The sequence below is a fragment of the Anabrus simplex genome, chromosome 2, assembly GCF_040414725.1.
Source record: "Anabrus simplex isolate iqAnaSimp1 chromosome 2, ASM4041472v1, whole genome shotgun sequence".
Classification (NCBI taxonomy): domain Eukaryota; kingdom Metazoa; phylum Arthropoda; class Insecta; order Orthoptera; family Tettigoniidae; genus Anabrus; species Anabrus simplex.
This window is the reverse complement of record NC_090266.1, coordinates 1,018,644,133-1,018,659,011: the sequence shown is the minus strand read 5'-3', so window position 1 is coordinate 1,018,659,011 and position 14,879 is coordinate 1,018,644,133. Positions and strand designations below refer to the sequence as shown.

The following is a 14,879-nucleotide window of genomic DNA, read 5'->3' as shown; positions in this document are numbered from 1 at the left end:
GGAATCTTGGGATCAAAGTACAGAAATGGAATCCATCAAAAGAGATCCGACAAGGAAGTCTACAGCAAAATAGAGAAAATTACCGACACAATCAGAAAAAGACGGGCACGATTTTACGGTCATCTGAAAAGAATAGACGGAAGAAAGTTAACTAAAGAAATCTTTCACTTTTTTTATTCAAACCCCAAAACCACAATTCCCTGGTTTAGAAATACCAAAGAAGACCTGCAAATGCTACATATCTCAGCTGAAGACGCCCTTAACGGAGATCTCTTCCGCAAGAAAATATTGACGAACGGGCTAAACCGAGACGAGCAACCGAAGAGAAGACACGGTGCCCCTTGGACAGAGGAGCGTAAGCAGGCCCACTCACAAAGAATGAGGGAAATTTGGACTCTAAAGAAGGCCAAGTTCAATGTCAAATGCAACAAGACTTAACGTGGTCCTTGATGGCCCCAGCGAATTATATAATAATAATAATAATAATAATAATAATAATAATAATAATAATAATAATAATAATAATAATAATAATAATAATAATAATAATAATAATAATAATAATAATAATAATAATAATAATAATAATTTCGTATGGCTATTTGTAGTCGGGTGCAGCCCTTCTAAGACAGACTCTCTGACGAGGGTGGGTGGCATCTGCCATGTGTAGGCAACTGCGTGTTATTGTGGTGGAGGATAGTGTTATGTGTGGTGTGTGAGTTGCAGGAATGTTGGGAACAGCACAAACACCCAGCCACCGAGACATTGGAATTAACTAATGAAGGTTAAAATCCCCGACGTGGCCGGGAATTGAACCCGGGACCCTGGGAACCGAAGGCCAGTACGCTGACCATTCAACCAACGAGTCGGACATTTCCTTTCAGTTGTTGCTCATGACGCTTAAAATATTTTATGGGTCTACTTACTGTACATGGTCTGGATGTTTTGTCTGCAAGTGTGTAAAGTGAGTACAGTATCCAAACAAAGAGCGCATTGAGGTCATTCCTGATTATTCAAAAGAATGCTGTTAAAGCCTAATGTCAGATAATAGTCTTGATATTTATGCACTTTGGTTTTGGGTGTAGAATTAATGTTGCTGGTGGGAGCAGAAGTAGATCCGAAAGAAGAATGTTCTTTGAATATATTCGTATCTTGTTCCTTATTAGGACAGAATATTTTCGAAGTTGGAAAAGTACTCGATAAATCACTCCCATGGGATCTCATTTCACCACCGCTAATCAGCCACTTATCCATGGGTATGGCGATACTTGTATCAGTTTATTTCAAATCTGACTTAATGCCTCCACTGAACAAGCTCGAGTTCATTCACTGTATTTGAACTGACTGAAAAGGCCTGGCTTAAATCGTGTTGACAATGGCGGAGGTAGAAGAATCTATTCTTGTAGTGCTGCAAGGAAATGTCAGTCACATTGTCAAGCGGCTTATTGTCATTAATGGTTGTTATGTGTTTGGTATGGTGTTACTGCTGCTGGTAGCTGGCAAAAGGGGCCTGTGTGGAAAATGTTACTAGCAACTTTTCTGAGAATTCCTGCTGGCAGGATCTACTGCTCAGTTCGTGTGAAATAAGACAGCATATGCACGAGTTCATTAGTCCTGAATGGCGGCAGGATAGCTTCCTGCCTAGGTTCACGGATATGAGAATCTGAATATAACAATATTTGTTCACGAAGTTCATTACAGAATATCAAATACAAATATTTAAATCACAGCTAACGTCCCACTTTATTAACCTCTACGCGTCCCAAACGGGCGGGGGATGCCTCCCACGTTGAGAACCACTGCAGTTTAGTCTTCCAGACCACTGCGATCTAGTCGCTTGACTCCCAGCGTCCATTTAAGCATGCAGGATATTCCCGTGTCCTTTTGTCGCCGGCAAACATTCCACCCCATACAGTAAGTAACACTGGGCGAACGTCTTTGCGGTAGATTTGAGACACAGCAGTATCTGGTAGTCACAAAGGACGCCGCCCATGACCTGGCACCACTTTAACCAGGCAGCGTTAACTCGTGCTCGTGCATCTAGATGTGTTTCACTATTAGCTGTCTTGCGAGAGCCAAAGTAACGAAACGCAGATGTCTTCGTTTGTAGAATGTCGTCGACGAATATTGTTCCGTTTGACTGAGTGCTGCAATCCAGATATTCTTTTTTTGCGACGTTTAGCCACAACCGATATGTGTTGAGCCTTGTTTTCGTTAAGCCTGTTTCTTAAATCTCTAGCCAATATAACGTCATCTGCATAGAGAAGGTTGTATGGGTTGGGTATGCACAGGATGAAGAGGATTGGTGACAGGGTGGACATTTCATCAACTTCCATTCGACTGTTAAATGGTGCTGTGACGCCAGCTGCAGAGCTGACAGAGTTTGTTTAGTTGAGTTAGAGGAACTGTACCCAACGGAGGTATTGCTCTGTGAGTCTGTACGTAGGGAGCGAATAACAGGTGAGTTCATGAGGGAAAGGCCAAATTCCTTTTCTAAATCTAGAAAGACCATATGGATCATTTTTCGCTTTTATGTGTGCCTCTCTCCCGGTAAACGGACAGCATGGATAGCACCTCTTGTTGCGGCCCTTAACGAAGCCACATTGGTTTTAATAACAGCATTGATGGATGTAGGCGTACGTCAATCATCCGCTGAAATTTTTTCATGGTATAGCAGAGGAGAAGAATTGAGCGGTAGTTGGCGCATATAGTAACAACACCTATTCTTTTGTAGAGAGGCACAGTGATACTGCTCTTCCAGGTGGATAGTACGTCTTTGTCTTCGGTGCATTTGTTTAAGAATTTTGATAGAAATTCATTTCCGCACTCCCCATGTCTGTCCAAACTTCAAGAGCGATGTTATCAGGTTCAGTTGCTTTCCAGTTTGCCATTGCACGGATGGTGGCCGCAACATCGGCAGATACTATGGGTGGAACTGAACTCTGCTCTGGGTTGACTGTGGGAAATCCTCATTACAAATTATATTAAAGTATTAACCCCCGTGTCTAAGTATATCCACCGGGTTTCGAAGGAGCTGTCCATGTTCGTCCTTGATACGAATGACATCATTGATATCTTTAGTGACACGATGACGAGGTCTAGTGATCCTATGGATATAATTAGCTCCTCAAGCTTGATATAATTAATCGTGGAGGTCACGAAAGTAATTGTCCTTGGTTGTTGTTACTGCTCGTTTGGTGTCATATTTTAGTTCCCTTTAGAGTACCAGATTGGTATCGTTCCTTTTGGTGATCATCTTCGTCTTCACTGAGCGCTGCACCTCGTCATTCCACCACCAGTCGTGTTTGTCCGTGAAACACTTTCCCGGTTCCATCAGTCCTAATATTTCTTACTCACTCGATCGGATTCATGCAATGATCACACCCCATGTATCCTTCTCAAGATGGTCATTATTCAGGAGCGGGACAGATGTTGTCTGTTAGCACTGTTGCTTTGCCATGAAGCTTCTACCACTTGATAGATTCTGTGCTGGTGACAGGCCGAAGAGTTGGGTGGAGAAGAAGCTGAAATTCAATAAACAGGAGTCTATGCTGAGGAGAGATGTAGTCTGATAGTGTAACTTTGCAGTCCATTAGTAGCCGCAGATCCTTCCTCTTCACTATTCAGTAATCGATTTGCGACTTGCGAAGACCACTGCTATATGTGAAAATGAGGGGCAGGTTTTTCTTGAAGAACGTATTTACATTTTGCCAAGTCGCATTCCAATCACGAACTTTCTTACGCACACCAAACCTGATCCACCATTTACTTATTCGAAATCACCCTCTGAGCAGCCAACATGCCTGTTGATATCTCCACCGATTAACATGATTGAAGGCGTCAATAGAGTGTATGTATGACTCAAATTCTGTATAGAATTCACCTTGTACTTCTACTGGACATCATACCTTTGGTGCACAACAAGGAACGCTGCGTAGATTGTTGACACGGTGACAACTCGGGAGCCAATCAAGCGATCGGATTTACGGTGTACGCAGGTGATGTTATCTCACAAACTCTCTTATCCGCAATCGCCACTCCATTTTGGCAGGATGCTGTGCCATAATATAAGAACTTATATCCTTCACAAGCGTCAAAGGCGTTTGCACCTTTCCACTTTGTCTGCTGGTTACAGGGAATGTCCACCCGTCGTAGCTTGAGTGAATCGGCCAACTCGCGGCTGCTTCCAGTCATTGTCCCATTGTTGATCGTCGCAAGCTGAGCAATTTCGCATTCTTTCATTAACCTGCTCCGGCCTTTGGTAGGTAACCCTCGCAGAGTTCTTTCACTGATCGGGCGGCATTGGATTTCTGAAGATTACAGAAATTAATCCCCGGCACTGCATGTTAAATTTCTTTGGTGCCACATTGGAGTCTACCTGACAAAATTCACTAAAACCTCAGCCAGTAGAGTTCTGGTTCACTAACGGAACATGAAATTAAGACACAGGCAGTCTAGATGACGGCACCTCAATAGGTTGGCACTTGATAACTAAGACGTCTGAGTTATTTTCATTATTATTTTACTAGATATTTGACACTAGGGCTAATATTTCTGTTTACAAATAAAGCATATTCAGTGAGTAATTAAGTGATTTAGGTACTTTCTGATTAACTAGAAGCACTTTCAGATACCTTTAAAGTATAAGGTTAATTATATTTTGTGATTGTCCGGAACACCTACACCTGCCAAATTGCTATGCTCACTACAGCTGACGGTCGAAGAACCCCCCCCCCCCCGAACACCCTAAAACCGCTCCCTGGATTGCCCCTGCACGTAACTGTTAGAATTTTATTAGTCTACATTGGAACAGGTGATGAAAGTTAGGTCATCACGTACTATTGGATGTTCTGCCGTTCTGACCAGCAATTCTTGTCAATTTCGATTCGTCCTAAGAACTAGCAATACCATTGGTACCTCGTCCAGTATACTCATCTGAATAAACAATTCTTTTCACTTGTGTGTCCGTGGTATTTGTATTGGTGTAAGTGGTTTCGATCTATGATAGAGATACGTCTCCGGGCAATAAATTAATATTAAACGTGGTCTAAGTTCAACCGATACTGCCTTGAGAGCAAGGTCGAGTCAAAATACAATATACTGAGACCAAGCTCGTGTTATTGGAAATGAAAACAAAATAATCGCATTTACAGCATTCCAGTTAGAGGAGGATGTAAGTTTATTACATAGACCGCTCAGAGTCATGCTAAACAAAGAACTGATGTTACATTGCACTAACCTGTTGACTTCTTCGTTAGTAGAAACCCGCTTTAAACCAGTGTCCAATAGACGTCCATTGTCCCCCAACACCCGCTACTGCTGTATCCGTCTCTTAGCAGCCCTACAGCAAGTCGCTGCCTCACGAATATTAAAACTGTCATGTTGCACGAAAGCCAGCACTTACTCACTTGACGCGTATGAACAATGTACCATATCAGAATGGAGTGAAGCATTTAGCGTCAAAGTTAGCTCGGCAAAACTTGGTGTGTACGTTGCCTGACGTCAACACCGTGTATTCTTCGTGAACAAAATATATCCTTCACGATACGATTCGAACCTTACTGTTATAGTAGGCATGGATTTCGTTGTCTACAGCTGACCCACTGTGTTTCGTGTAAGTGTGCCGTATGCGCATAATTCCATAGTGCTGTAAGCGAGTGCATGTCACTAGGAGGAGAGAGAAGTGAGAGTGACTGACACACTGAGTGAGAAATACTGGCCGTGTTGAAAACATATCCAACTTGCTGTACGAAGCCCAACACAGAGTATGTGGACTTTGTTATATTTCTCATCTCCAGAGAAGCGACAATTTTTGATTGTTCATCTATACATATGATAATATTACATAGTAGTTGTGCAGTTCTTTGTACTTTCTTCCATGCTCCGCTAATAACAAGAGCTTAAAGTTTTGATTCATTTTCAGTTTTACGAAACTCTTTCCCATCTATATATTTTATCTGACTCCTGTTATACTACAGACGTTTAGTAGGTGTGCAACTTCCATATCTTTAGTATAAAATGCATATCTTTTCCTAATTTTTTGTATTATGGCCTTAGTCTTGCATATTTCCATCAACCACCAAATTATCCCGACTCATTTCCCTTTTCTTTAACATATTATTCTTTATCGCCATACTTGTAGTTATTTTATAAGATTATACTAGTGCCTTTAGCCATTAAAATCTGTCCCTATTGTTAGTCTTTCTGTGTCCATAATAAGTGTTAGAAGGTAATATTGTAAACCACGTGGATCGATTTTTCTCTCCTTATAAGACATATTGCTAGAAGTACTGTGCACCCTGATAGAAACATCTTGGGCACTAAGAGAGCCTTAGTGTCTAGAACATAGAGTGTGGAGAAATAATGAGCAATAAACGTATTCTAGAAAGTTTCAACTGGTACGTCACATTCCTTATTCACAAATTCAGAATCTTGCCTGTGAATGCTCACTATGCTGTGTACAAGCACGCTATGCCGTGCTAGCAGTTTTGAGGAGGTGTATCATTTTGCCAATAATATCAGGTGCTGTGAATTATTGTTACCTACATACAAAGTGGGATTTTAAAGGGCATCAGTTGAGGTAGAAGTAGACATATAGTGGCTAGAGAGCTTTCTGTTACTGCCGAGCCCAGATAAGGCACTTACTGACAGCACCAATAATCAATATATCGGTTTCCCTTCACACTACCATTCTCGAGTTGACTTTACCAAAAAAAGACATCTCTTCATAAATTTATCGGTTTTCAGTGCAAGTCGTTATGCGTGATGTTGCAACACGAACGGACGATACAAATTGCCGCGTATACACCCTCACCCGATTAAAGTGAGTGCCTCTGTTGGTGCAACCAATACATGCTCACCACATTCCATTCAAACTCCCATTTATGTGGTAGTGATAATTACCACAGAGGGCAGCATTTGAAGCCAATCAGAGAGAAGAAGAGGCAGCAATTGCATATAATTCAGTTATTTTGCACGGAATTTTACATTTAGGGTCATCAACAAGATAAATCATTGTAGTATGAAACAAGAAGAGTCAAATTATGATCCACAGTAACGGAAATGTCAAGGTATTTTAGTTATTAATTTTGATACAGTGGATAGTCCAATTAGGAGGATTTAGTAGGAATTGCAGGATGTATCTTTCATTGGCGTTAAAGGGGTAACAGGATCACTCAGAAGGACGTATGGTTGATTCCTCGTCAGGACAACCTCATGGAGTATCAAAACGCCTACACCAGAAATGAGTACCAGGTTAATTCCTGTGAAAAGGGCGGCATTTCCAGTGTCATGGTTACCAACAGTGCAAGTCTATACTTTCTACTCCTCTAAGGTCCATCATGGCCTATACGGAGTTCGTTGAATTTGTAGTAGGAATGGGAGGGATTACAGAATCGATGTGTCAGTTTTGCAGGATTTCTTCTTTTAACATCAAAGGGCTCATCGCGAATTATTTGGCAATGATTTTTAATTATGTTGTGGCCAGTTCTACATTCTTAACGATAATCTGTTGCCTCGATATTGGTTAAATGTCTGCCTACTTTAATTCAGATTAACAGCCAGCATACAAAGTTGTTGTTAGCTTGAATTTTAAGTTAGCTTGTTGCAACAGAGCGAGATACAAATATCACACCAGATAAAGTGTGTCTAACCAAGCTTGCGTGGATTTTCAGAATTATCATCAATTTTCTTTTCAACATAGGTACAAAAATCACAGACATCTGTTTATTGATTCCTTAAACCCATACTTCTTTAAAATACTTGAAATATGTAATATACATCATTTACCACACTACAACTGTCTTTTCTTTAAAATATTCGGTAAGGAGATCGAAAAGTTATTTTGGGATTAAGATTTTCGAAATAATTTTAAACGGATTTATAACAGGTGCAGTGGGTTTGTCGGCTGCGAGTAGAACTCAAGTGATCTTCAACCGTATTCTCTACATGCCACCTTCAAACCTACGTGGTCATCTACTATGGGAAACTCTGCTTTATTGAAATATTCCTATGAATAGCCCTCTTGACTGAATGACTCTTTTTTCACATTTTTGGTTAGTCTTTAATAAATAGGCCCGGCAATGCTTTTCTCCATCACAGCGCACAATAGTCCCATTTATGTCCCCTGTTCATTTTTTAAGTCTCAGAAACTGACCAAGTGTCACTGGGTACTGAGAGGTGAATACGAACCTCGCAATTGCTTACCTCGACCGCCATAAAATATATCAAATAACAGTGAAGATTGAGGAATTGAAAACTTAAAATATATTCCTCTTGGTACCATTTGTCAATATCAGCGCGCTCTTTTGCCATAACCTCTATCATTAACAAACATTTCACTATAATGTGTTCTGCATTTATCTCTTTTCACATGACTGATTTTAGCATACACTCTGATAATTATAATGAAAACACATCTTAAATGTATTCTATTCACAATAAGATGCAATAGCTAAAAAGTGTGGAAAGTCAAATTTTTTTGTACGAAACATGCTGGTTTTGGAGGGAATATACATCGAATTTCGGATGTTTATTTACAAGAATTTCCAAGAAAAGGACGTGTAGACCTATATTCTTCTCCTGTGGAGTAAGCCTATGCACTTGATAAAGTTAGTAATGGGACACTCAAAGCTGTACTGATTCGTCAGTAAAAGTACGTCAAATCACAGCATGCGTATAATATACTACAGACTTAAGAAATATAAGTGCATTTTTTGTCACAATACGTCTGAGAATGTTATTCTGACCTGACAACCGAAAATAATAAAACAGAAAGAATGGTGAATGCGTTCTGTTCATTGGCTTATAGTTGACAACTCGACACACGTTTACCTATCAGGTCCTTGGACAATAAAAATGTAAATTTGCAAACGAATATCATTCCATGGGTCACTGATGGCCTCTTATTCTCTAGTTTTTACGGCAATACCAACAGCGACGTTCCACAGTATTCAAAATCCTTAAGAAAAAGCAACGAAAACAAGTAAATCTCCAATAATGAACCAGAAGAAGTAATGCGGACAAACGATCCCTAAACATACACAAATAACTATAATAATTATTATTATTTTAATGTTGATAACAAATTGTATTTTATACTGACTTGTTTTCCATTGAGGTACCAGGTGAGATTTACGGCAGGGTAAGAAGCATGAGAGGTACAGTTGGCACGGATCTTCTCTCCCAACGAATATTTCAGCTTTTCAATGCTCACGCTGGGATTGTCATCAGGTAGATCTGGAAGAGACACGCCATGAGAATTAGTTTCTGACAATGCACACACTTCTTTTATGAATAGTATCAATACTAAGCGTGTTTAAAATGAAATTACTTTTTTATATTGCGAATAATACAATGTCCTCTTTTATTTTCAGTTTAGTTATAGGGAAATTGCTGTGTCACCGAAGAATGATTTAATTAATAAGTTGTCTGAAACATTTGAGTGGTGTTTGGATCTAGGATCTGGGAATAGCTGAAATAACAGTTTATAAATTCAGCATTGAAATCTTCGAGCGCAGTACAGAAGAAATTGACGCACTATTGGAATTAACCAGGCAGAATTTTCAGAGGCTACCCAGTGAAATGGATCTACGCTTCGATCGAATTTTCTTGAACTGCAATGTAACAAACTAATTGGTATTTTCACTCTCAACACTAGGAGGTTGATTGCTGTGGCAATGATCATCGACAAGGAAAATATAACGCTTTTTTAATATTGCCTTGTCATATAGAGGCAATGCGTAATGATATTAAAATATTAATAGCCAGTTGAACTGTAGAATTCAAGTTTTATAATTCTTTGCGATACAATCTTCTAATGTTTCTTAAATAAATGAGAAGATTTTTGAACATGTATTTTTAAGAGTCACATTTTCATTAACCCTGCGGCAAACAAGCCAAACTTTTTCATCAATATTTTCGTGCGGAACATAGTTTAAGTGTATTGTTTTGGTTATATATTGTATATTCTTACATGGAAATAAGGGAAATAAATACTGTCAATTATTTGTGATGATAATAATCTCTAAGAAACAAACTCCAAGAAACCAAGAATATAAAAAAGCAATGGGAGTAATCATCTATAATATAGGAAGATGTGTGTCTGTATCCTAGTTTTAAGTATTTTCATGGTCGGGGATATCTGCGTGTGTAGTACTCTACATCTCACAACATTCCAGCTAATTCAAACTCGAATTTACGAACGTCAACCAAGTTTAGGAACCATCATTTCCATGGGAATCATTGCATACCTTGGACCAATATGAACTCCATGTTGTTTACATACTTGCGTTTTGGATAAGCTGCAAGTCACTGTGTTTTTATTGTCCTTGCGTCCTCCACACATATGACAATTTCTACACTCCCTGATCGGTTCTTCCCTATAATCTGGTTTAGGGCGATACCGAATACCAATAGTGAAATAGCTTAATACATGCAGAGGTTTCATTATTCTTTCATGTGATTTTCTGTTAGACTAAAGACGAATTTCGTGAGATTACATGCTTCTGTGGGGTGTTTACAAAGAAAACCTGTGAATTTGTTCCACGTATGTCCAACAACGACTGAAAGAAACGGGAAACTACAGCCGTAACTAACTCCCAAGGACATGCAGCTCTCTCTGTATGAATGGTGTACTGATGATCGATTCCTGCCGGGTAAAATATTACCGTGGAAAAAGGTTCCCCACTTTCGGAACTCCGGATGGGGACTACACGAGAAGATGACGAATACTGGTATTCGTCGAGACGGAGCGTTGAATGTTACAACTTTGCATATTTGTTGTAGGTTAGATAATCTGAAAAGGTACATGTATAGTCTAAGGGTAGGTGTATTTGGTATAAGTACGTTGGCCGGAAAAGCTGGTTTTTTGGTCGGGAAACTACTGAATTATCATCAAAAATCCAGCAGGGGAATTATAGGAGTAGGTTTTATAATGATTAAGGAAATAGGAAAGCGGAAAAGTTACTATGTTCAGTACATTGAACGTATTATTATCAATATAGGCACCAACCAATCCCCACCACTATAGTGTAGGACTATAGGCCTATTAGTTCAGCGGGTGACAAATAAATCGAAAGGATATATGAAGATATAGAAGATTTCATACAATACATACTCGTAAAAGGAGATGAGACTCTAATTGTTATGATACTGGAAGGCGGAGGTAAGTGACGGAAGAGATAATGCAGTAAGATAATTCGGACTGGGACAACTGAATGAAAGAGGAAGTCGTTTGATAGAATTCCTCACTGATCGTAATCTAGATCTTGCTAATACTTGTTTCAAAAACCACAAACCATGGCTGTATACGTGGACAAGACCTGGACAGATTGGGAGGTATCCAACAGACTTCGTTAGACTGAAGTTTAAGAAATTGAACAAAGGATGGAATGCAACGACGTTCATAGAGTCGGAGCGTGGAATATAATAAAATAACTAAGGAGGCAATTTGACGGAAAAGGGATTGAGGGATTGTTTCAAGGAACATGTTGCACAAGGCCTAAATTTAAGTCTGAAGGAAACATAATAGATGAAGAGTGGACAGTCCTGATGAATGAGATCAGTAGGGCTACACAAAAAGGGTTAGGATGAAAGGCAAGATCAAGTACGAATCATTGTATAACACAGGAGATACTAGACGTGATAGACGAACGGCGATAGAGCAAGAATGCAGAAAATGTGATGGGGAGAAATGAATACAGGCGAGTAAAGAATGAAGTAGATAGAAAGCCCAGGACAGATAAGGAAGTGTGGCCGAAAGGGAAGTGGAAGGAAGTTGAAGTTTGCATGGTTGTAAGAAACGTAGATGTTCAAGAGAAGAAAATCAAGGAATCCTTTTGAGAAAGGAGAACTAGGTGCATAAACATTAAGGACTATGTTGGAAAGCCACTTCCATGCAAAGAAGATGAGGCAGAAAGATGACAGGAATATATTCAAGAATTGCATCACCTCTATATATAAAAGAGCATGTCCTGAGTGACAGATTTATTATCGCCGAGCCAAAACTACTGGACATAATGCAATGAAATTTTGAGGATACATTTATATTACAATGTAGGTGCTCGCTAAGGGAGGATTTTTGGATATTCCGTCGCTAAGGGGGTTAAAAGGGGGGAGGATTTTTAAAATGTGTGTATCTATATCTCAAAACTTGATAATTTACAGATTTAAAAATTTGCATTTAGAATCTCCTTTAACAATAAAGAAACACGTATTTTTTGTTTTCGAAAATCCCAATAGGAGGGGTGAAAAAGGGTCAAAAACGGGTTGAATGCCTTTAATGAGGCTACTTATATTTCAGAAACTCAAGAGATTACAGACTTGAAAATGGGTATTTCGGATTTCCTTTAAAAGCAAAGAAACACGTATTTTTTTTCTGAAAATCCCAATAGGAGGGCTGAAAAGGGGTGAAAAAGGGGTTGAATGCCTTTAATAAGGATACTTATATCTCTGAAACTGAAGATATTACAGATCAGAAAATTGGTATATGGGATATCCTTTAAGAATAAAGAAAGAAGTATCTTTTGTTTTTGGAAAATCTAATTAATGGGGATTAAACAGGAGTGACAATCTGGGGTGAATGTTTTGTAATACTACATCTACAGTATATCAACAAATTAACCTAATATAGATATAATCTACAGTATATCTCAGAAACGTAAAATGTTACAGACGTAAAGATTTGTACTTGGAATGTCATGTAAAAGTAAAGAAACAGATGTGATTTGTTTTTGGAAACTCCACTTAAGGGGAACTAAAAAGGGGGTTAAATTCTAAAATGAGAAATTCTAAAGCATATTTCAGAAACTTAACATGTTACAGAAGAGAAAATGGTATTTTTATCTCTATTAAGAATTATGATACGTGTATTTTTAGTTTTCCGAAAAACCACATGGGGGGTTGTAAAAGTGACTGAAAAAGGGGTTGAATTATTTCAATTAGGATACTAATATATAAAAAACTGAAGATGTTACATACGTGAAATTTGGTATTTGGAATCTGCCTTTAAAGTAGAGAAACACGTATTCTCGGGAAATCCAATGAAGGGGGAGGGAGGTGAAAGAATTTAAAAAATTAATTGAATTAATCGTATGAGGATACTTACATCTCATAGAAGCTGAAGTTGTTACAGGCGTGAAAACTGGTATTTGGATCTTCTTTAAAAACAAAAAATAACGAGTTTTGAGGGGAGATCATCTTGTGGCGGGGTGGGGGGGGGGCGGGAGTGAAAAGGAGTCGAATTCCATTCATGAGGACACATATCTCAAAAACAGATGATGTTAGAGTCGTGATAATTTGCATTTAGAAGATACTTTACTATTAAAGTAACAAGTATTTATTGCCGGAAAATTCACTTAAAGCGGGGGGGGGGGTGAAAGGAAGTGAAAAGAATGTGAATTATTTTTATGGGGACATTCATATCTCAAAACTGAAGGTGGGGCGGTTAAATCAATTTAACGGCGGTGGAGTGAAAAAGGAGGTGAGACCAATTGATTTTACTGTCAATAATGTTCCTCTGTGGCTCAGGCGGCAGCGCGCCGGCCTCTCACCACTGGGTTCCATGGTTCAAATCCCGGTCACTCCATGTGAGATTTGTGCTGGACTAAGCGGAGGCGGGACAGGCTTTTCTCCGTGTACTCCAGTTTTCCCTGTCACCATTCATTCCAGAAGCACTGTCCAATATCATTTCATTTGTCATTCATTAATCATTGCCCCAGAGGAGTGCAACAGGCTTCGGCAGCCGCCACAATTCCTATCCTCGCCGCTAGATGGCGGCTTCATTCATTCCATTCCTGATCCGGTTGAATGACTGAAAACAGGCTGTGGATTTTCAGTGTACTTATTCTGATCATAAACCGATCGTTTTTAATATTTCCTGGGTTCGTTTCCTAGAGCCACCTTTTCCTTTGAAGAACGTTCTTGATTACTGTAGATTCTCCTGGCATATAAATAAAAAATTAAACACATTTGAAAAAAACGATAGGAATGAGATTTACCGTGTAATTGTTCACCTCTATAATAAGGTCAATAATGCACGGAAGTATGTCATTCACATCGCCAGAAATCCTGAGCACTTGCCTACGCGCGACAATGGTGCTGGTCACATTGTCAGTAATGACAATGGCAGCAGATGTAATTTACCGCCAACAGGGCCTTCGTGTAGAAGAAATAACATGAAATAAATGGCCCGAAAATGAAAGGAGGCGAATACTTGCACTCCTATATGTAGCTTCTTAAAACCTAAAAGGCACTAGGCCGATGAAACAGGGGCTATTCCCAAACTATGGAGGTGACTCGTATAAGAAAAATTTAAGACATTACAGAAAGGAAGTAAACCAATTACAAAACGTAGTCACCTCAAAACAATATGAAGGGGAGCTCGAGAGGGTAAATCACTCTCTATCCCCGAATTACAGTTGCAGATTTTACTTAAGTTTTTACATAAGCCGGCAGAAAATTACATATTTAGGAAATTAGGTTACATTGTAAAGGTTTCGGACCTTTCCCGCGGGTTAAACTGCTGAGCTAGCAAGAAATAAATATGTTAAACGGCCACTACCAAGTAGCGGTCTTGCATCTTGCTTTGAGGTGGAGAATAATAATAATAATAATAATAATAATAATAATAATAATAATAATAATAATAATAATAATAATAAATTGTACCGGGTGGTACACCTCTTTGCCGCACATTTAAATCTTCCGCTTTAAAGTACTCATCTACCGGAGAAACAGTTAACTTAAAACTGGACCTATTTCACCTTTTCTCTGAAGATGTCACTGTGTGAATTTCGACTTGTTTTTGTTTACTATTTATCAAGAAGTTTGAACATTCTCTCATAGATGTCACTGCCGAAAACTATGATCATGCACCCTGG

The 14,879-nt window shown here is 39.1% G+C and overlaps 1 protein-coding gene across 1 annotated transcript in view; it reads right to left on the bottom strand.

The window, feature by feature from the left end:
• LOC136863763 (uncharacterized) overlaps positions 1-14,879 on the bottom strand; it is a 182,422-nt gene that overhangs the window by 110,321 nt on the left and 57,222 nt on the right. The window contains exon 3 of the mRNA XM_067140115.2: positions 9,104-9,237. Within this exon, the coding sequence (XP_066996216.2) occupies positions 9,104-9,237 (134 nt within the window). The remainder of the gene's footprint in view (positions 1-9,103; positions 9,238-14,879) is intronic.